We start from the raw sequence: 22,385 nt of genomic DNA, 5'->3' as shown, positions 1-22,385 counted from the left end.
TTCTAGATCTCTTTTATTTTTATGAATCCCATAAACACAACAATGAGAGATTTTACTCAAACAACTTTGGTAAGTCAGGTTGCTAAAGCCATAAGTGGGGTGGCTTCCGATGGTTTGCAAGAAATCGCATTGAAGGTAAGAGAGAGAGAGAGAGAGAGAGAGAGTATGGAGGGTAATATTGAATTTAAAATAAAAATAATATCACATGTGTACAGATGTTGGGAGAGCATTAATGGAAATTAACAGTAGGGGTAGAATTAGTCAATTGTCAAAAACAGTAAGGATACTTTAAGATAGTACAAAAAATGTAGGGATATAATTATTAAATTTCCTAAACCTTAGGGGTAGTTTAAGAAATTTGCCCATTAAATAATTGGTTCAAAAGTGGTTCTACCAAATCCTAACTTATTGTCAACCTTAAGCCAAATTAGGGTCCACTATAATTATTTATTATTTGTAATAATATAGTTATAGTTATTTTATTTAACAAAAAGATAATTAATTATTGCATGTCCAAATAGCATTTTTCTATTTTGCCCCTACGAACCCGCTAATATATATACTTAAACATTCTATTTATCGTCCTCCAAAACATATGAATAGGTTTTGAAAGGTTCACACAAGCAATTGAATTCCAAGTAAAGATGATGACTAGTAGGGATGTCAATCGACCTGTTTTGGTTTGGATCCAATCCGATCAAAACCTTATCAGATTGGATTTGGATGGTCCATTATAATTATTGGATTGGGTCAATCCAAAATAAATTTGTCCATATTCTTATTGGTTTGAATTAGACCTAAACCAAATTTTCAATAATCAGATCATGAGGCAAACCCATGTCCAATTTGAAATTAATCAAAACATTTTTATAAAAGCACTTCTATGAAAAGTATTTTTACAAAAGCAATTCTATGAAAAATATTTTTACAAAAGCACTTTTAAAAAAATACGTTTACAAAAATATTTTTACAGTACTTTTATTAAAGCACTTTTACAAAAGTAATTTATAAAAGCACTAATACAAAATCACTTTAATAAAAACACTTTAATAAAAGTACTTTTACAAAAGCACGTTTACAAAAATACTTTTATGAAAGCACTTTTAGAAAATCACTTTTATGAAAGAACTTTTACGAAAACACTTTTACAAAATTACTTTATAAAAATACTTTTACAAAAGTACTTCTACAAAAGTACTTTTATAAAAGTCTATGGAAGTACTTTTCAAAGAATGATTTTACAAAAGCACTTTTCCAAAGTACTTTTCAAAAGTACTTTTATAAAAGCACTTACACGAAAATACTTTTACAAAAGCACTTCTACAAAGTACTTTTATAAGTCTAGGAAGTACTTTTCGAAAAATGTCTACAAAAGCACTTTTTCAGAGTACTTTCAATAAAATGCTTTTTCAATGCTAGAAGTGCTTTTATATAATTTTTGACATTTCATTCGGTTTGAATTGGATCCAACCCAATCCATTTACATTTTAATGGACTGGATTGGATTTGGACTGGATTGGGTCCCATCCATTTATAAGTGGGCTCACTTTCGACGGGATCAGGTTGGTCCAAATCCGTCCAATTGACACCTGACTAGTTAGAATTACAGAGGTAGGACTCACTAGAAACTATAATTACAATAAATCTCAATATTACAGCTTTTTTGGGGGGTAAATAATTCATACTATTCACAAATTTCCTAGTGAAATGAAAAATCAAAGAAAAAATACTACATAATAGGCGAGGAAACCAAGTAGATGTAGGATCCCTGAATCTCCAAACCACACTAATTGCTTCTTTTTCGTTTCCTTCATTTCCACCCCTCCCGTTTTAACTTCACGATTCATGAATATGCTTTCCTATAACGTACAAGTAGATGGCAATACTTGGGAACTTCGGCTAAATCAACTTATTCATCTCTCCAAGTGGCAAGAGGGGAAAATGCATATCTTCTTCAGAGACTCCATCTACCGTCTCCCAAAGGATTAAAGATCCAAGTCCCCTGCAGGCAACTACCATAACATAAATATAGTTTTTTTTCTTTGCAAAAATAAAAGAAACGAAAAAAAGGAACAAACGCAAACGAATATCTACATAAACAGACAGGACGAGGGGGCATTTGCACTTTGGCTCTCACACGACAGGACACTATAAGGTGGAATAATTCAGGCAAATAGCAGTCCTAGGCTGTAAAAAATTTATATATCTCGAGAAACTTTAGGTATTACCAACTGAGATTAGAGCTGCAAGTTGATCTTGTCAGACCACTTAAAGATGTCTGAGTAAACTCGATCACCCCCCAGCTCTTCTCCTGTAGCTCCTGCTGCCACTCTTATGATATCCTCAATCAGAGCAAAATTTCCCATTATGTCAACATGAGCACCACTCTGGGTCCCCCGGCCCTCTAAAAGATTGACTGGAGGAGCATGATCATATTCCCGAATGAAAGTCCGAATGCCTGAAGGATTGAACCTAGTTTTCCCACGCCAAGCTTTTGCACACATGAAACCTGCACTTAGAACAGGCACAGTTTCATCTCCATCAACTGAAAACACTCCACCTTTGAGACGGCTACCCTCATTTTCACCCTCTGCCGAGGTATCTATCTGAAAGGGTATGTAGCATTCAGCAGCAAGGGTTAGCTTGTAAATATATGCTCTTTCTGTGGGAATGCCAACTCCATACATTGAATAGATTTCCATGTCAGGGGCATTTGGTAATCTGTAAAAACAATCCAGAAGAACAATTAATCATCATCTTGGCCTGAACCAGGACAACAATTAAATATAAAATATGTATCTCTGTTTGACATCCTTCGAGAATATGCAAGCAAAGTAATGGGTATGTCTACTTCTCGTCTCTAGAGCTATCTACAGTAAAAGGCTAAATCTTTGCAAACCATATTCCCAGTAATAAAAAGGCAGAAAAATGTATCTTAAAAAATAAGAGCAACAATCAACGCCCCATGGGATATTGAGTGGTTCATGGGATGTTGTTGAAAAATAGTGGAGTACCAATCTCTAGAAAAAACTGAATTCTCAAAAATAAAAATCAATAACAAAAATAACATATAGATACTGACTTAGTTTCCAAAGGATTTGACCAATATTTGTAGTGATTGTATTTGGGGTCATCCAAATTCTCAGCAATCCCATATGAAAAATGAGCATCTCCACGTTTCATCATCTTTGGAGCAACAAAATGAAGCAGATCCAAAATTGATCCAGCTGTGTAAGCTTTATAGTCTCCTACAGCTTTAATACCTCCCCAGCCCATGTCATGGTACTCTGTCCATACATCACGACAGGTTGTATTTCCAAGGTTATTACCCTTAACAGCATCCTGTACATTAACAAACAACTAAGCACAAAATGCTAAAACTGTGAAGATGTCGATTATTATAAATCATAACATGTAATTAAGTAAAACTAAATGACAAATTTCAGTCAGCAGAATTTTCCAACTGCTAATATTCCCATTATAGTAAGGAAAAAAAAAAGCTCCATCAACAACAACACAACAGTCTCAAGTTATACATTGCTGGACTTCTTTCCAAAGGAAACATATGTTGATATGATAGTGAAGCAAACCCGTGATATTAATAGTTGTCTTATGACTTGTTAAAAGCACACCTCTTATTTAGAATCAATTCTTATATATTAGCTCATCATTAACTGTGTTGAGGGCCCGGGAATAGGATCTCGTCACGGGTCGGTCCACGGGAAAAACCTCCTGTTTTCCCTTGTTCCTTCCTGCTCGTGATGAACCTATCTTGGCGCCCTTGGTGATTTGTCCAAGAGATCACCAACTCTCCTCACTCACTCTTGACTGAATAATTTGATATCTCATTCAATAATGGGGTCTCCTTAAATAGGAGATTACAAGAGTCCTAATCAAGGGGAGTCTCATGCTGAATAGGGAGACTTCCAGTTCTATCTTGCTAAGGATAAGATAAGCTAATCCTAATCTGATAAGCTATTGACAAGATAAGATAAGAGATAAGAACAAGCAAAATGATCTAATCTAATCTAGATAAGGCAGCTGTTGCCGAACTAGGTAGGATGAGCATCACTGAATCCTTGCTGCTGCTGGCGGTGAGCCGGGGGCCTGTTGCTGCCGGCGGCGACGGTACGTCTTCCCGAGAAAGGCATCCATAACATTACTCCCCTCCTGGACTACGAGCTTGTCCTCAAGCTCGAAAGCTGGATATGTGGCTTGGAACTCTGCCAATGGGATCCATGTGGCTTCTGTTGGTGGTAGATCACACCATTCCACCAAGACTTCAAATATTCCACGATTGAAATGAGAGCGGGTGATAGTTTTAGGCCGGGGGACCAGTTTGCCATCTTTCAAGGGTGGCAGGGAAGGAACTTGGTTCGGGGGAACACCCGTAAATGGTTTCAGCAAGGAGATGTGGAAGACATCATGAATTCGGCTAGTCTCTGGCAATTCCAGCTAGTAGGCCACACTGCCAATCCGTCGCAGAACCTTGTAGGGCCCATAGAACTTAGGGGCCAGCTTCGGGGCGGCCTTGTGGCGCAAGGAGCGCTGCCGGTAGGGCTGGAGCTTCAACCAAAAAAATTGTCATGGTTCGAACAACAGTTCCCAGTGATGCTTATCATAGTGGAGCTTCATGCGGAGCTAGGCCTGTTGTAAGCGAATGCGGACGTCGGCGAGGAGGGCGTCACGGTCCTGTAAGGAGTGATCGACTACGTCCAAGCAAGTAGATCCGGGCTCGTAGGACATCAAGCGGGCAAGATCCCTGCCGTAAACGACGCAAAAGGGGGTCATGCCGAGGGAGGAATGGTAGGCTGTGTTGTAGCAATACTCGGCCCAAGGTAGCCATTCCAATCACCGTCGGGGTTGATCGCCTACGAAACAGCAGAGATACATCTCGATAGTGCGGTTAACCACTTCCGTCTAACCGTCGGTTTGTGGCCGGTAAGCTGATGAGTAGGCCAGGGTGGTGCCGTGTAGTCGAAATAATTCTTTCCAGAAGGCACTAGTGAAGACCGGGTCTCTATCGCTGATGATGGATTCCGGCAACCCATGTAAGCGAAAGATGTGTAAAGAAGGCAAGGGCAACCGAAGTGGCATTGTACGGGTGTGATAGAGGAATGAAGTGCACGTATTTAGAGAAGCGGTCGACTACCACAAAGAGAACTAATTTGCCCCCTACCTTGGGAAGTCCCTCAATGAAGTCCATGGATATGTCGGCCCAGATCTACGATGGGATGGAAAGGGGCTGAAGGAGGCCTGCCGGGTGTAGGTTTTCCAATTTGTGTTGTTGGCATGTGGAGCAACTCTGGACAAAATATCGAACAGAAGTCTTCATAGCTCGCCAATGGAAATCAGTCCGGACGCGGTGTAGTGCTTTTTGAATGCCCTCATGGGTGGAGTTATGGATGCTGGTGATGATGGTGGGAATTAACGGGCAGTTTACTGGAAGATGGACTCGTCCCTTATACAGTACCAACCCGTCGTGAAGTGACCAATCGGGGTCGACCATGCCGGTCTGGATCTTCTACAGTAAGAGCGACCATTCCGGGGGCTGTGGTGCTGCCTTCTTAATGTCGTCAAACAGAGAGATCCGAGGTTGGGAAATGCTACATAGAACCATCGCATCTTCTTCTCGCCTTGACAGGGCATCAGCTGCGCGATTAGAGGATCCCGCCTTGTATTCCACCCGGAAGTCAAACCCGAGCAATTTGCTAACCCAATGCTGCTAAGGGGAAGTGGTGAGACGCTGCTCTAATAGGTATTTGAGGCTATAATGATCAGTTTTGACGACGAACGACCGCCCCCACAAATACGGCCTCCAGTGTTGGATGGCTCGGGCAAGGCCGATTAGTTCACGCTCATAGGCTGGAAGCTTCAGATGCCGATCGACCAATCTGCGGCTGAAGAAAGCGATCGGGTGCCCTTGCTGCTGTAGTATGGCCCCGATACCCACTCCGGAAGCATCGCACTCGACTGTAAATTCGAGGGCAAAATTAGGTAATTGCAGGACAGGGGTTGAAGACAGTGCATTTTGCAGTGATAGAAAAGCTTCATCAGCTGCGTCGTCCCACCGGAAGGAGTTTCTCTTCAACAGGTTGGTTAACGGAACGGCCAACACTCCATAGTTCTGTACAAATTTGTGGTAGTAACCCGTTAAACCGAGGAACCCACGTAAGGCCTTGGCGGATTGAGGTTTGGGCCATTCTGTTATAGCCTGAATCTTGGAACTATCAACTGGACACCCTGCCCATGGATGATGTGGCCGAGGTAAAGAACCTGTCATTCCTCGAAGGAGCACTTGGACCGTTTCAGGAATAAGTTGTGTTGGCGTAGGAGTACGAAAACGGTCCTCAGATGGTGGACATGCTCTACCAATGATTTGCTGTAGACGAGGATATCATCAAAGAAAACTAAAACAAATTTTCGTAGATGGGGCTGGAATACCTCGTTCATTAGTGCCTAAAATGTAGATGGTGCATTGGAGAGTCTGAATGGCATGACTAAAAATTCAAAGTGGCCATTGTGGGTACGAAAAGCAGTCTTCTTCACGTCACCGAGAGCCATGTGAACTTGGAAATATACGAACCTGAGGTCCAGCTTAGAGAAATACTGGGCACCATGCAGCTCGTCCAACAGTTCGTCCACAACGCGAATAGGGAACTTATCTTTGATCGTCCGGTCATTGAGTTCTCTATAGTCAACACAGAACCTCCATGTTCCATCCTACTTCGCCACCAACAGATCCGGCGAAGAGAAGGGGGAGTGACTTTTGTGTATGATCCCTTGGTTCAGTATCGCTGTACATTGTTTTTCTATCTCATCCTTCTGCAAGTGTGGGTAGCGATAAGGCCTGACAATGACTGGTGCTGAACCCGCCACCAAAGGAATACGATGGTCGCAAGCTCGGGAAGGGGGAAGGCCCTTCGGTTCCTAGAACAGATCTGAAAACTTGGTGAGAGTTGTTGGTTCTGTCTGGAGTGCATGAACCTGCGGTGTCTTCTCTTTAACCCTGCAACCGTGCCATGAAACTTGCTCGCCATTCAGGTGGAAGGTCATGGTGAGTGCGCTGAAGTCCCACAAAATCGGGCCTAGGGTAATTAACCACTTGACCCCGAGAACAATATCGAACCCATCCAATGAGAGTACAAATAAATCAACAAGAATTAGTTCAGAATTGACTTGTACTAGAACATCCTTACAAATCCCTGGACTGTGAACTTTTTCACCATTTGCGACGACTACTTGTAGTCGCGGCCGGAGTTCCATTGGTAGTTTTAACTACAGGGCTGCATGTTCACCGGCTGACCTGCGATCTGTGCCTGTAACTGCATGGTCTGAGAGGTTTTAATACCGGTGATCGCATGGAGAGAGATCTCTGGTTCGAACGTGACGGGTTCCCCTTCCTCCTCCTCTTGCTCATCTATGAGAAGGCAAAAAAGCCTCTTGCATCTATGTCCTGCCGAGTAGAGGTCATCACAGTTGAAACATTGACCTCTCGCTCGGCACTCTGCCATTTCTACCCTGGTCAAGCGCTTGATGGGAAGAGTGACCATGTTACTACCTGTACTTGTCACTGCTCTAGAGGTGGTGGTCGTGGGAGGCTTCATTTCCCAACTGGTAGCAGAAGAGGGGGGCGTTGTTGTTGGTCTTGGGGGGCACCCACGAGTTCGGTGGACGACCCACATTAAAAATTCTGTGGCTGAGCTGTAGCTTGCGCTCAAATGCATGGGCTAAGTTCATGGCTGTGACCAAATTTGGGGGATTCTGCATCTCGACATCCACTCGCAGGGGTTCTGCTAACCCTGCTGTGAATATATCTACTTGCTGGTCTGGTCGCACGGAGGATGCCCTCGCGAGGAGGGTTTGGAACTGTTGCTGGTATTCAACAACTGTTCCGGTCTGTTTAAGGTTAATTAGCTCGCCCAGTGGGTTGTTGGTCAATGGGGGTCCGAACCGAAGAAGGCAATAGAATTTAAATTGGGACCAACTGAGCCCGGGTTCTTCTTGCTCTAACCGATAAAACCAAAGTTGTGCTTCTTCTGTTAAATGAAAGGCGGCTAGGCTTACCTTGTCCTTGTCATTTGTCTGTTGATTCCGGAAGAACTGCTCGCAGCGATACAGCCAGCCTAAGGGGTCTCCGTTGCCGTTGTACGATGGGAACTCCAGCCTGCTGTACTTGGGGATGATGGCTGCTCCATGGCGGACGAACTGTTGTTCGCCGGAAGACTCCGACAGATCTGGCTGGCAGTCGTTAGTTGTTGTCCCTCCGTCAGAGTTCCTTTCCCCGCTGGAAAGAAACATCTCCATTAGTCGCCGCAGTTCTCGCACTTCACCTTTGATCTCACGAACTTCGGAGTTGGTCTCCACGAGTTGGTGCTCGAGGTCGTGGACCCTGGAAGGTAGTTGCTCCAGATCTCCCATGACGCCTTGCTCTGATACCAAGTTGTTGAGGGCCCAGGAATAGGATCTCGTCACGGGTTGGTTCACGGGGAAAACCTCCTGTTTTCCCTTGTTCCTTCATGCTCGTGATGAACCTATCTTGGTGCCCTTGGTGATTTGTCCAAGAGATCACCAACTCTCCTAACTCACTCTTGACTGAATAATTTGATATCTCATTCAATAATGGGGTCTCCTTAAATAGGAGGTTACAAGAGTCCTAATCAAGGGGAGTCTCCTTGCTGAATAGGGAGACTTCCAGTTCTATCTTGCTAAGGATAAGATAAGCTAATCCTAATCTGATAAGCTACTAACAAGATAAGATAAGCTAAGCTAATCCTAATCTGATAAGCTATTAACAAGATAAGAGATAAGAACAATAAGATAAGAACGAGAAAAATGAGCTAATCTAATCTAGATAAGGTTGTTGTTGCCGAACTAGGTAGGATGAGCATCACTGAATCCTTGCTACTGCTGGCAGTGGGCCCGGGGCCTATTGTTGCCGGCGGCAACGGTACGTCTTCCCGAGGAAGGCGTCCATAACAAACTGCCTTTGACTGATCAACTCCAACAATATTCTTTAACAAGAGAAGTGGATGAATTCTGTTAACATTTTTTTCTCAATTGGCATGCATATTTTTTTCACGATGTGACAGGAGAAAAACAAACTTGACAATCCTGATCAGTGAATAAAACCACAGTAGGAGGAAATGCTTATCATTATAGAATAGATGTTCTAACATCAACAAAAGCATGATACAACACATTAGAGAGAAGAGAGAGAAAGGTAAAGATCATTTGAAATTAGTAGGAAATAATGATGAGCAAAAATAAAAAAGACCCCGAACATAACAACACACTGAGATAAAAGGATAAAGTGGTTATTGTTTGTAAGTTGCAGTCTGAGAGAGGCTACTTGGTGCTAAAATGCCTGAAGCTAGGATGTATCCAGTAATCCCTCCCAATACCCTGAATAGCTGGAAAGGATGCAGCATGGAATCCAGGAGAATTCAACATTCAGGTATACGGTTGTTATCCGAAAGAGTCCAACTATGCTATCAAAAAAGCATGATACTTAAAAACCGGTATCATAAAATCGGTAACCAATCATAAAATGGTTGGAAAATAGGTAGGGTTGGAGTGTCAGTCACCCATCTTCAATTTGTAGATGATTTCTTAGTTTTCAGTGGAAGAGGGAACCTTGAGTAGGTAAGGAATCTAAAGACGATGGTGAAAAGGTTTGAAAGTATGTCCAACTTGAGAGTTAAACTTGAGAAGAGTGTTGTGGCAGGGCTAAATTTGGATGATAGAGAGGTGGAGGCAATTGCAGGGTGTTTAGAGTGTTCTATAGCTTCTTGGCCTTTGACTTACCTGGGTCTTCCGATAGAGGTGGAGCCACCCTAACTAACCTACCTACTAATTTTTTGTCAATCTTTAGGATTCCCTATAGGAAATCTAAGAAGCTAGAAAAGTTGATGAGGGACTTCCTTTGGGAACTAGGAGAAAGTAGGAATGATCACCTGATGAAGTGGGAGGTGGCATGCAGAAGTAAAGAAGAGGGAGATTTAGGATTAGGGAACTTATTGCAAAAGAATATGGCCTTGTTGGGGAAATGGCTATGGAGATGGTCATTAGAGAGAGAAAGATTGTGGTATGAGGTGATAGGAAGTATTCATGGCCACTCAGAGAACGGATGGGATGCTGGGGTTTCTCAACGGGCAACTTTAGCAACACGCCAACACCTTGGAAGGCAATCCACAGTATTCTCTCTCCCTCAACAATTTTCTCAGGTATGATGTGTGTATTGCTAATTCGGTTTTGTTTTGGGAAGACATTTGGGTTGAAGAGGTTCCGTTGAACTTGAAGGACCTCTTTTCGTCCTTATTCTCTATCTCTCTGTATAAGAAGAGCATGTTTCTTCTTTTTGTTCCCCTTTGGAATCTCCTTTGACCCCAGTCTGGGACTTTAGGTTCCAAAGAGGCCTAAGGAATAAGGAAATTGCAATTCTAAATTCTCTTGAAAAAGTTTGCTTGGATCCCACAGAACTAGATAAAAGGTTTTGGACTCTTGTGCCTCAAGTAATTATTCTTGTGCTTCTTTCTTCAAGGCCCAGTGTCGTCCACTGTCTTTTCTTTCTTTCCCTTTTAAGGAGGTTTGGTGTAAGCCTATTCCCCCTAAGGTCTTGGCTTTCTGTTGGGAAGTGTTTCATTGGAAAGTAAATACCATTGATAATCTACAAAGGAGAAGGCCCTCTTCTGCATCTCACCCAATTGGTGTACTCTTTGCAAATCCTTTGGTGAGGACTGCAACCATTTACTAATTTCCTGTACTGTTACAGCAGATTTGTGGGATTGGGACTACTCTTGATTTTTGGATGCAGGTGGAATAGGCCAGCAGATGTAAGCAGGCTCTTTGACCCTTCTACCTTTGTTTGGCGCCATCAAAGAGGAAGAATAATGTGGAGGGTTGCAAGAGCAGCCTTGTTTTGGACAGTGTGGGAAGAAAGGAATGCCAGAATATTCCAAGAGTAGGTGTGAAGCCAACAAGATATGAAAGAATGTATCCTATACAGGGCTATAATGTCGCTAAAATCTCTAAATTTATTTCAGCAATTCTTTTTAATGACCTGTGGAGGCCTTGGGCAGAAGTGGCAAGCAATTCCTCTCTCAAGACAAAGATGCACATGAGCTGGGTACCCCCACCTGAAGGATTCATGAAGTTAAATTTTGATGGTAGTAGTCTGGGCAATTCAGGTCTTTCTGGGATGGGAGGGGTTATAAGGAAAGTAAGTGGTTCTGTAACTTTTCTGTTTTCAGGTCCTTTGGGTGAAGGGGACTCCACGAGGGCAGAATTATTAGCTGCAATACAAGGAGTACAGTTTGCTGTACAGCTAGGAGTGGAGCAGCTACTAATAAAAGGTGATTCTCAGGTGGTTGTGGGGTGGCTACTGGCTACGAAAACCAAAGACTATGGTTTGGTGCTTCAAAATGAACTTAAAAGATTCAAATGCTTGATGAGGAATTTGGATGTCAGAATACAATGGGTAGGGAGATTTTCCAATGCTATGCTGATTGTTTAGCCAAGCAAGGGGCAAATAGGGAAAATCTGTATTGGGCTCAATTGTAACCCTTTTTAGTTCTTGATGATGATGGGTTGGATAGGTTGCAGCTTGTACCTCTCCAAGTGTATTCTGTAACAGTGGTTTATTCCATTAATAAATTCTTCATTTATCAAACAAAAAAAATCGGTGGGGGTCTGATTGGTCAAAAATCTTCCAGTATCATAAATATTGCCTGTCCAGAGTTATAATGGACCGCTTAGGAGCAACTGATTATGAAGATTCTATTAAGGTAGAACTTTTAGCCCCTCAGATAGGTTCATTCTTTCAATTACAGAAAATGATATAGGAAGTTAGGGTGGTTGTGGGATGGATCAGAAATGAAAACCCAGGTTATTTGCAATATAAAACACTTTTCGAGAGAAGCAAGAAGATTAGCAGCACAGATGGGAACAATATTTAATTGGATTCATTGAGCTGCAAAAGTTTAGTCAATGCTTTGGCTAAATGAAGAGTGCAAAGAAGATAATTGTGTGGGGGAAATATGTAAGATGTATGGATCAAGATGCTTAGGTGGCCGCAGCCAACCAATTAGCCTTTAATGGGTGCCTGGCAGTTATTATACTTGTAAGCAAATATCTTTTTCTATGTTAATAAATATTGAAGCAGTTCACTTAATAATTAGATTCTGATCTCTATCTACATATTTAAAAATTGAAGTGACCATCCTATTAATTAAACAAGGTGAACATAGAAGGAGGAGAGGAGAATTATTGGCCAATTGCAAAAATAATTCCCAGAATCTTATAACCCCACTTTCTATCCAAACAGGTAAGGGTGTGGAAAGTGGAAACTAGAAAATTACCCAAAAATCCATCCTCTCGATTTTGGACGAATGCTCCTCTGCCACCTCTTTCCCAAATGATATGATTCTTCCATAGTTCACTCTTTTTGGATAGCTAAGACCCTCTGTCCCACTTTGGCCTGCAACCTGAGTTTCATTATTTCTTTGTCTTTGTGGATTACAGGCATAACTTTCCTCTGGAGACCAGTCCATATTACCCCAGATAGTGTCTCCGCCTTTTGGTATCATTGACATGGTTGAATCCCATGTACGGGTCATCTGCATAAAATGCTGTAAAGCTTGAAGACCAAATACATCCTTGTCCAAAAAAACAGGTGCAATAGCCCTGCACAAGGGTAGCATTTGGTTGGGATCTCAAAACATGTCACAGTCAAATAAATATACAGATATGTACAACAAAAATCATCAAGTGTAGAGATGGCAAGTACATCTAGAACAGAAGTTAAAATCATCACATGAAGGGATGGAAAATATACACAACTAGGAGTACCTAAATGATGAGCATCGATGTAATCTTGGAAACAAAACTTGCACCCCTAGAAATGAGAATGATGTCATCAAAAAATCATAAAATTTGAAGCAACAAACACATCTATAAACAAAAAAGACCCCTTGAACAAGAGACCGGATCTGTTACCAATACCTATACACAAGACACTACAGCAGCACATCACAAACATGTTACATACTTGTATGTTGTCATTGATGGGGTTGTACATGATATTGTGTGTAGCAGATCTGGACTATGTGGATGATGAACAACAGCCAAGGCCCTTGGTGTGTTAGCAAATTTTGTTCAGAAGTATCATGCAAGGCTGGCAGGTAGGATAAGACATAAAGCATCTAACTCCAATGAGATTATTTCTAAGTAGCCAAAACTAGATGGGAACAAGAAAGCAAGTGTTTTCTAGAGCACAATTCCAATTGCAATCTACTGGGGCTTATGGAAAGACAGAAATAGAAGAGCATTTGAAGATAAAAATAGAAACATCAAAAAGAGTATGCATAATATAGGGTCAATGATCATGAATTTTGAAAGATGCCTAAGTTATCTTTCCATTCGATTTGTGGTCATCTCTTCATTTCATTTGATGTAATAGATTTTTTATTCATATTTTACTTTATTGGTAAATCCTGTATATAATGATGATCTCAGATGGCTGAGTTAGGACTCAGCAGAAAGATTAATGTACATTTATTTAAAAAAAAATCTTTTCTTACAAAAGGGTAATTATGATGCTCTAACTGGAACCGAAGTTGAATCTATAGTCATGGTCTGTAAAGATAATTTGAGATCTCTATGTACCTTCAGCTCCTTGTGTCCTCATCTATATTGAGTTTTGTCAGAGATTGTGTCTGATAACAATGAGCTCTTTATTTATGAGTACAAGAAAGTATAAAATCCTTTTTTATCAGTAACTATTTAGGATTTTATACATATGACAAAGAAATGACAGTATACATCAGTACAATGCCAACACCCCTAGGAGGTAGCTAGGCTTGGCTAACTGCCTCTTGAATATTTAAATTACATTCAATCCCCAGAAGGGGGTTTGACAGTGTGGGTGTGAGGTGAGAGTGAGTGTTTGTGTGTGTATATACACATAGTGATAGAGGGAGTATTTTCTTTTATTTTAATAAAATTTCACTTTTGCTACAATCATTATCATCCAAGCCTTATCACAACAACATAGGGTTGACTACATGAATCTTGTTTCGTCATTCCATCCATTTAATGCCATATCCATTGTTAAATTATTGGCACTTAAATCATTTCTTACAACTTATACCATGTCCTTTTTGGTCTAGCCCTAGCCCTTCTAGCCACTTCAACTTGCAAGGTGCATGGGATCAAAGTGCAAAAGTCACCAAAAAAAAAAAAACAGCAAGCATTTAATAGATCTGAATAGATTAGATTTTAAACTTACCATGTCAGGAAGAAGACAGGATCAGTTAAATAAATGACTAGTCCCATAAGCTCATCGGTGCCCATGTGAAAAAGAAAATCCAGTACAGTTTACAGTGAAACAAAAATATAAATCATTTAAAAAAAGAAAAGAAAAAAGATAAGCCTGATTTCATTAACGAGAAAGAAGGGGGGAGATACCACCCAAAGGAAGTACAAAAACACTGGTTCAATTGCCGTGCAACAAGATTCAAAGTATCAACTCGATACACCCCATATCAGGCATATGGTATTGTACTGTAGGGTTTCCGTTACACCTGTTTAAAGGTGTTTTCAGGAAATAACTTCTTATTTATTAAATAATATAAAAAACATATATAAAATGAAATCTTGAAAAAAAACACTAAAAAATTAAAACACGTGGGGTAAAAAGTATCGATACACCCCTGCTGATACATTAGGGCGTATCGATACTTTAAACCATGCCTTGCAAACAGTGTAAAAAATGTCATCATAGGCCCATTGATGGTGATTTGTTTGGATTAAATGATAAGCCTTTACACTTTTAAGAATGTAAAATTAGGACTAAAGATTTAATTACCCCATGAAACAAGTATCTAACAAAATTTTAAACATCATCCAAAAGCAAAACATAATGAGAATTGAAGATAACTGCAGAATATTAGAAATTGCATGGTAGGTAAGCAGAACAGAACCTGGCAACAGCAATATCTTTGGCTTCAGCAGAGAAAAGTCCTGAGACTGCTTTTGGCACACCCAAAAATGGTCCACCAATGTTCATAACTGCCTTTATATGCTTAGCACACCAATCTGACCCACCCCCACCGCCCATTGGAGTTGGAGCTTCAACCCACTTCATGAAATGTAAAAAATACAGAACTCCCATTGAATGTGGAATAACAACGACCTTTCTCCCACCATTTGTAGCTACCATAAGTTCTATATTACTTTTTATCCTGCTCAAGGTATGGTCTCGCACCTGGTCAATTGAGTTTCAACAGAATTGTATAAATTTTCCTTTTCTTTTCTGCTGGGGAGGAGGGATATTTTAAAGTTATAGTATAAAAAGACAAACCAGCAATTGGAAAAAAATAAAATTAAAAAGAATGAATGAAATTTAAGAAATGCTGCAATTAAGTACAAAATATAAAAAAGTATATAGTTTGCTGTGAAAATCCCAAAGCACAACATGATGATGGAAAAGAAGATAAAATCCTGTACAAAAGAACCATTACTCAAAAGAATACCTCAGTGTTCTGAAATGAGAGCCTCCAGTCATATGCAGCCATGTACATGGTTTTCTCCTCATACCCAATGCGGGCCAAATTGGCAATTAGAACCGCCCAAACAAAATAGCCAGGTGCAAAGTAATCTGCTGCCACAAGTCCTGGGACAGGCCTAACTCTTATACCAGAAGGATCAAGTCCAGTTTCATTGTCTAGTGACATGTGTTCAACCCAGCATAAGGGCCTGCAGAAGTTTGAAGTGAAAACATACAAACTGTAAAAACTTGATATATTTAATGTATAAAACAGAAAAAATTAAAGCTAATGTCACTAACCACTGTATGCAACAATATCCACAGTTATGAAGCAATTAAAAAAAGGAGACTATTATGCAATAATTATATCTAAGATATGCAATTTGTCTGACCTCACATAGAAAGAATGGCTAGTTTTTCTTTTCTTTTGGCTCCACTGGGCTACACAATGGGGGGTAGCCCATTCCCCAAAACCATAACCCCCAAACCTGGATGTATATGGGATTCAATCCCAAGCCTCTGCTACAACCAGCCGGATACCTTACACTAACCAACTTGTTACACCTTCCTAGAAATACTGGCTAGTTAAACATATACAAATACAATCATGAGTAGAGTATCTTTGGTACAAGAACCAAATTGGCAACAAGATAATTAACAGAACCATCGCAAGAATTACGAAATTGATAAAGAAAATTACCAATAATTAGGGAAGAACACAATGGAGTTGAAATTTTAACTCTCTCAATGTCGCAATAAATAGAACCATAAAACTGAAGATCTTGAAACATTAAACTAATGCGTCAAATAAACTGATCCAAATTTTGACCATAGTAGCCCTTATAAATGGCATTCATTTCCAAACTCTCATCTTGTGCTGGCCAATACAGGATTTCTGATAATGGTTGGGTTACTTCACAGTTATCTAGGTCATTACCTAGAATTGGATATGGACCTACCCACCAACATCTTTAGCACGAAGTGATGGCTTTCACACTTGAATATGTGTTCTCAGTTGTCACCCTTGTCAACCCAAGATTTTAGCATCACTCATATAACATATGCAGCTATCCGCCTAAGTCAGCATAGATAAAGGCATGCAGAAACATAGTTCACCAATTTCCTTTCTAATCATTGTTTTCTTATCTTTATATTTTAAATGAACACCATGTTATAGATTTTGTACTCAATCTATTAAGTAATGTCTAAAGCCCTTCTCCCACAAAACAATTAGTTAAAAGTCCTCCATCTCGGAAAAGAATATGACACCTAGGGAGGATCCAGAAGAGAATACAGAAAAGGATCAATTTCAGTGACCACATCACCCACTCCGGAGAGAAGCAAAAAGTCTTAAACTACGTTAAACTGAAAGCTCTAGCAAAGATGCCATTTTTAAGCTAAAGAAACTTTTTCTTGAAAGAATTAGCTGGTTTCTAACATTCCATTTGAGAGCACCCAAAATTAATCAGAAACAGAGTGAAATGGATATAAAGTGGAAATTGCAACATAAAATTGATGACCATTACTTGGAACAACTTGGCGAACAATTCAAAACCATGTTGTCATCTACCACACTGATCAAACTTTGTTAAAGTTGCTACCGATCAATGGTTTAGGAAAAAAAACCTCTTGTAGACTTCTCCAAATGTCCCGCCCCAAAGCCGTTTTCTGAACAGCCCATCAGCGCACTGATGCCCTTCCCAAAGCTCGAGTCCGCCGGTGACGATGCCCGGAACGAACACCACCGGGTGCTTCACTGTCAAGCCTTCTTTCTCCAATTTTACGCCAGGTGGATCGGGCAATGGTCCGTTAATGGCTTCAGTCACATACTGAGGGAAAGACGCCGGCATAGCATTATAGAGAAAGAGTAGAAACCACCCAATCGAGCAGATGCAACCAATCAACCAGCAGCAACTATCGATGCAAGACCATTTCTTCTTTTTCTCCTCTACCTTCCTCTTCGAAACCTTATCCTTCTTCTCATCTTCGACGCCTTTATATTTTGTCTCTTTATGAGTATCCTCTTTAGAAGCTTTTTCAGTTTCAGAGGTTTTTCTGCGCCTCAGTATCGACATATTCGTCTACTTCTTCCTTTCCTTGTTTCTACTTTTAAGTTTCCGATACCCTACTATCGATGCTAAACCAGAAGAAGCTTCGACGATTTATGGTAATAGGTGGGATAAATGGTTTATAGAACTTCGCCCAGTTCGCAATTTCGCATGATGTTCTTAAACCCTAACCCTATATTTAACCGGTAGTATTGGTCTTTACACTGTTTTCTGTTGCAGCGGCACCAAAACCACCGGTTAAATCGAGGATAGAGCAGCCGGAGCCATGAAATCGACGAAAAGCTAGACCTAGGCAAGCCTTTGAGCGGCAGAGACATTCTGGAATCTGTATGGTCATCGTGGGTCCCACCGTGAGATGCTGGATAAACTTACACGTAGCATGGTACAATCAGATGAGGCATTTATACAATCAGACGGTCCAGAAAAACAGCAGCATTGTCGAACTTGAAACTGAACCTCGTGGTCGTGGAAGGAAAGACCATTTATCTTGAAATTTTGGGCAATTAATGGACCACAGTTGGCAGTTGGCAAACAGATTCGGAGTACACATAATGAAAAGAACCGTCGGATGAGAATCATTTATCTCCTTCCAGTAGATGCATGCAGCATGCTCAACGTGATCACGTGAATGAGTTCAGTAGTTCACTCTTCCACATATTCTAACGTCTAACGATTATTAAAAAAAAACGAAAAATAGGTTCCAAAACAAGGGTCTCCCCACAGTTCTATTTTATTCCCTTATTTAGTTCGAGTTTCGAGTTGGGAGTTAGGAGAAATGGGAGTTGCGAACATGTCACGTACTCACGTTGGGTAAGAATAAGAAACCAAGTAAAGATACTTTTGTAAACGTTGACTCAATCCTCCTCCTATTTTCTACTTTGGATTTGTTTTCTGAAAGCTATTTCCACTTTCTACTTTACATTTGCGATAACAATGTGGGTATAAATTTCTGCCCTTATGATTCACTTAATTGATTAAGTGTACCCTTTGTTTGGAAACTGCCCTATATTTTTTTTAAATCCAATTTTACCCTCCCCTTCTTTTTCTTGATGGATTCAATCCTCTCCCTCCCTCTTTCTCTACTATTCACCACTCTCGTTAGACCGCTCTGGTAATAAACCCTATTGCAGGGCAGTGGTATTCATAAGCTCATAACACTTTTAGTGTTCAGCCGCATAAAGTAAGTTGTGTTAAGCTGCCAAGCCCAGTCATCTTCCACAACAACCACTTAGTCCAAAACCCAATTCCTCTCCTTCTAGGGCTAACAATGGCACTCTTGGTTTGATGAGCATCTGCAGCATCAAGAGGAAAAGGCCACGACTGGTAAAGTTTGAAGAAGAATCCAATCGGAGTCATCCAATTTTTTCCAAATGCAAATAAGAGTTTTGCCAATGGGGGTTTTCATTAACTTCCAATTGAACCCCATAAAGGTTCTCATTTTTTGAGTTTTTTTGTTCAGTTTTGAAGATTATGAAGTCACTGATTTTAAATCCATTTTCAGTGGTATGCTTTCGCTCTTCCAATCGATAGTATTATCCATAGTAGTGGGAGTTTTGTTCCTGCAGTGAGTCGATAGTGACAATGTGAGCTCTGTTTTTATTGGAACAAAATAGAGATTTGTGAAGTTAATGGAGTGCTTAATCGTGGCTTAGCTTGTCTATGTCTTCCGAATCTGGAAATCATTGGATTTCCAGACAATCAAAGTATGTGTGGTGGATCGGAGCGGTTAAAGTCCACCTCGTTCTGGCCGTCTTCTCCTTCATCCTCTGAAGAAAGAAAAACCCCCATGCAAAGCATGAATCACCTGACTATAAAAACCGAAGATTCTTTCTAGAGTTTACTTGAGCTCGCGGCTAACAATGATGTTGAAGGCTTCAAAAGTTCGTTGGAGAGTGGCGCCTCTTCTATCAATGAGATGGTCTTTGGTATGTCCACCAGAAGGACTTGAGGTAGATAGTCCTTGAGCACATAACTCCTTCGTTGGTTGCTGCAACTTATGGTAGTAACGATGTCTTCAAGCTACTCCTTGCTCTGTCCAAGGCTGATATAAATCATCATTACTATGGCCCGGATAAGAGCACTGTTCCCCACCATGCTGCCTCCAGTGGATCCGTAAACGCTGTAGATGTTGTGAAGCTGCTTTTGTTGGTTTTTCTATTCGAGAGCAATGGTTCTGATTGTTTTTCTATTGGAGAGTTCAGTTTGTGGGTTTCCACAACCACATCCAAATTCAAATTCACCCCCCTTTGTCATCATCCCCAAAGAATGGATCTCCAACGTCTGCCGCAGACTCGACTTCATCTCCCATGATCAAGTCTCTAAAGTTTTTAAGGGTTGTTATTCTTTTCCCGTCATTTGTTTTATTTTGAAAATTTGAAAAAGAATAAAGGGTAAAATCATCTTTTTAATCTTTTTGTTAACAGGTGCTACTGGTGAAGAAAGTATTTGTCAATTGTCAGAAAACAGTGAGAATAGTGTTAGTCAATTTTTAAACAATAAGAATACACTTAGTCAATTAACTAAACCATCCCAACCTTTCTCCCTGTTTTCGTGTACATGACATTCAATTAATTTCGATTTGGTTGTTGGCAGTATTACTTAATTAATATACAAGACGATAGTTTAGTTGTACCTGTAGGTGCCAGTTCAACAAAGTCCGGTTTTATAGGTTTGGCTTATAAAGCAAAAATGATATAATGTCTAATGACTAATCACCATTATTAATTAGCAGCATAGAACGATCCATAGACCAGTCAAATATGAATCTTAATGGCTGAGACCCACATGACATAATCTCTTCATCAGTCATCAGATACGTCTCAGCCTTGACCGTCACCAACAAGACTTGGACTTAACATCCGCAGGCCCACTGGGCGAACCAATTCGAGCCCAAACCGAAATTTTATTTGACTTAGATTTTCAACCTTTGAGCCGTCTGGTTCCTATCTCTCTGAACCTTCAAATTTTCTTATTTATATTTTGACCGGATAGGCTTGATTCTCAGATAATTCAAACTTGAAGCAGTGTTAGGCTGCATTTGGCATTTTTTATTTTAAGAATTTATCTTTTTTTTTATAGTTAAAATGGCCCTATAAACACTGAATTTTTAATAACAAAAAGGAAATAATCCTTAAATTAAGAAATACCAAATACAGCCTTGTTCCCATCAAAACCAATCAGAATTTAACTTAACTACATATATACACGTAGATACATAAAAACAGTCCAATCTAACAGTTCGGATAGGTTAAGGATTAATGTCTACACATTAGAGCCTATACGCCCATCCAATCTTGAATGATCAACTTCAGCTTAATTCCAGTCCAAGTTGAGCCTGGTAGGATGGATTGAACTTGAATTTAGGCTTGAGCATTAAATCAAATTGTTATAGTTGTGCCCAGTTTAATTATAAACCCAACCCACCCCACACCAAATTGCACAGGTGCAGGGGACTATGTTAGGGATGGGGATCTAAGTTAACTCGAGCAAAAATCAATCCTGACACAGCTCGAGTTATTGAACCCCCCAACCATAACTCTGACTCTACCCAATCTGTTCTGAGGTAGGTTGAGCTTTGACAGGATTTGGGTTGGTCTGGTTTCCTCATTTTATTTTACCAAACTATTTTTCACTTCTTAGACTGGATAAAATGGACTAAGGTTAGGGATGCAAGCAATTAAGGCAAAAACAAAAGAACAAAGTGTTAGGGATGCAAGTCAGGACAGGTTAAATTGGTTTGAGTCTTTGAGATCAATTCTAACCAGATTGAAGTCGTGAAACCCCAACCCAAATCCAACTTTAAATTACAGAAGTTGCGATCCCGCATTCATCTTAACACATAGTTTTAAATTTCAGAAAATTCTTATAAAATAAAGGGAAAAAATTTTTATTAGTACCTACTTTGAGTCTGGTGCCACTTTGACCCCCAAACTTTAAAATACGACAATTCAGCACCTATCATGAAGTAACTGTTAACCAGTCGTTAAGTGGCAATTGAAAAAGACACAAATGCCCTTTTAGTGTCGTCTAATTTTCTTTATCAATCATCTCAACATTGACAAAAAATTAGTAGTCCCAAATCCTTGCCTCTTCTATTCAAGAAAGTTGGGGTCACCAAAATGCCCACACAAACATGATTCCAATTTGTTTGAATGAAAAATGCAAGGATTTGGGATTATTAATTTTTTGCCAATGTTTGAATGGTTGATAAAGAAAATTATATGACAGTCAAAGGGCATTTGTGTCTTTTTCAATGCCACTTAACGGCTGATTAACAGCTAGTTAACGATAAATACTGAATTGTCACGTTTTGAAAGTTTGGATACTGAATTGTCACATTTTCAAGTTTGATAACCAAAGTGGCACTAGACTCGAAATACATGATACTAATGAGGAATTCATGTAAGCAACCCCATATAACTGGTACAAACGTATGGTGAAAACCTATGATGATGAGGATGATGATCATAATTGACTAATATAAATCTCAAAAGGGTTATAAAATGCTAAAAAGTTAATTAAATTCATATGATTTTATCAAATAATTGGTATAACTCTTTTCTATTTTCCAAAATAACAACTTCATATACGATGCTTTCCATGATTGAAAGATTCAAGAAATTTTCCCAGAGAATTAAAAGTCCTATAAATACTTACTATAAAGGATTGGGCATATTGCATAATGTTGACTTGCAGCTTTTTAATTTCTGTACACAATATTCAAGACAAATCTTTAATAATAGGGAAAAATTCTGATAGGTACTCTGTAT

At 40.0% G+C, this 22,385-nt stretch overlaps 1 protein-coding gene across 4 annotated transcripts; it reads right to left on the bottom strand.

Annotated features, from left to right (window-relative positions):
- Window positions 1-1,603: 1,603 nt before the first annotated feature.
- Window positions 1,604-18,073, bottom strand: LOC148846855 (phospholipid:diacylglycerol acyltransferase 1-like). Of its 4 annotated transcripts, none has more exons than XM_088951900.1 (7): window positions 17,174-18,073; window positions 15,534-15,756; window positions 14,982-15,265; window positions 12,360-12,684; window positions 3,083-3,342; window positions 2,229-2,721; window positions 1,604-2,012 (listed from the first exon to the last, which is right to left on the bottom strand). In XM_088951900.1, exons 1-6 carry the CDS (start codon window positions 17,620-17,622, stop codon window positions 2,238-2,240), a joined length of 2,025 nt encoding a protein of 674 aa, XP_088808026.1. In that variant the 5' UTR covers window positions 17,623-18,073; the 3' UTR covers window positions 1,604-2,012; window positions 2,229-2,237. The 4 variants fall into 4 exon arrangements, with proteins under 4 accessions (XP_088808026.1, XP_088808025.1, XP_088808027.1 ...); XM_088951899.1 differs by having other exon boundaries at window positions 1,604-2,002; XM_088951901.1 differs by having other exon boundaries at window positions 1,604-2,002; window positions 17,074-18,068.
- Window positions 18,074-22,385: the final 4,312 nt, after the last annotated feature.

This window comes from Nelumbo lutea, chromosome 6 (assembly GCF_056320005.1).
Source record: "Nelumbo lutea isolate HS-2025 chromosome 6, American lotus-T2T, whole genome shotgun sequence".
Lineage (NCBI taxonomy): Eukaryota > Viridiplantae > Streptophyta > Magnoliopsida > Proteales > Nelumbonaceae > Nelumbo > Nelumbo lutea.
The sequence above is the reverse complement of the archived record's forward strand: the minus strand, read 5'-3'. Positions and strand labels throughout refer to the sequence as shown.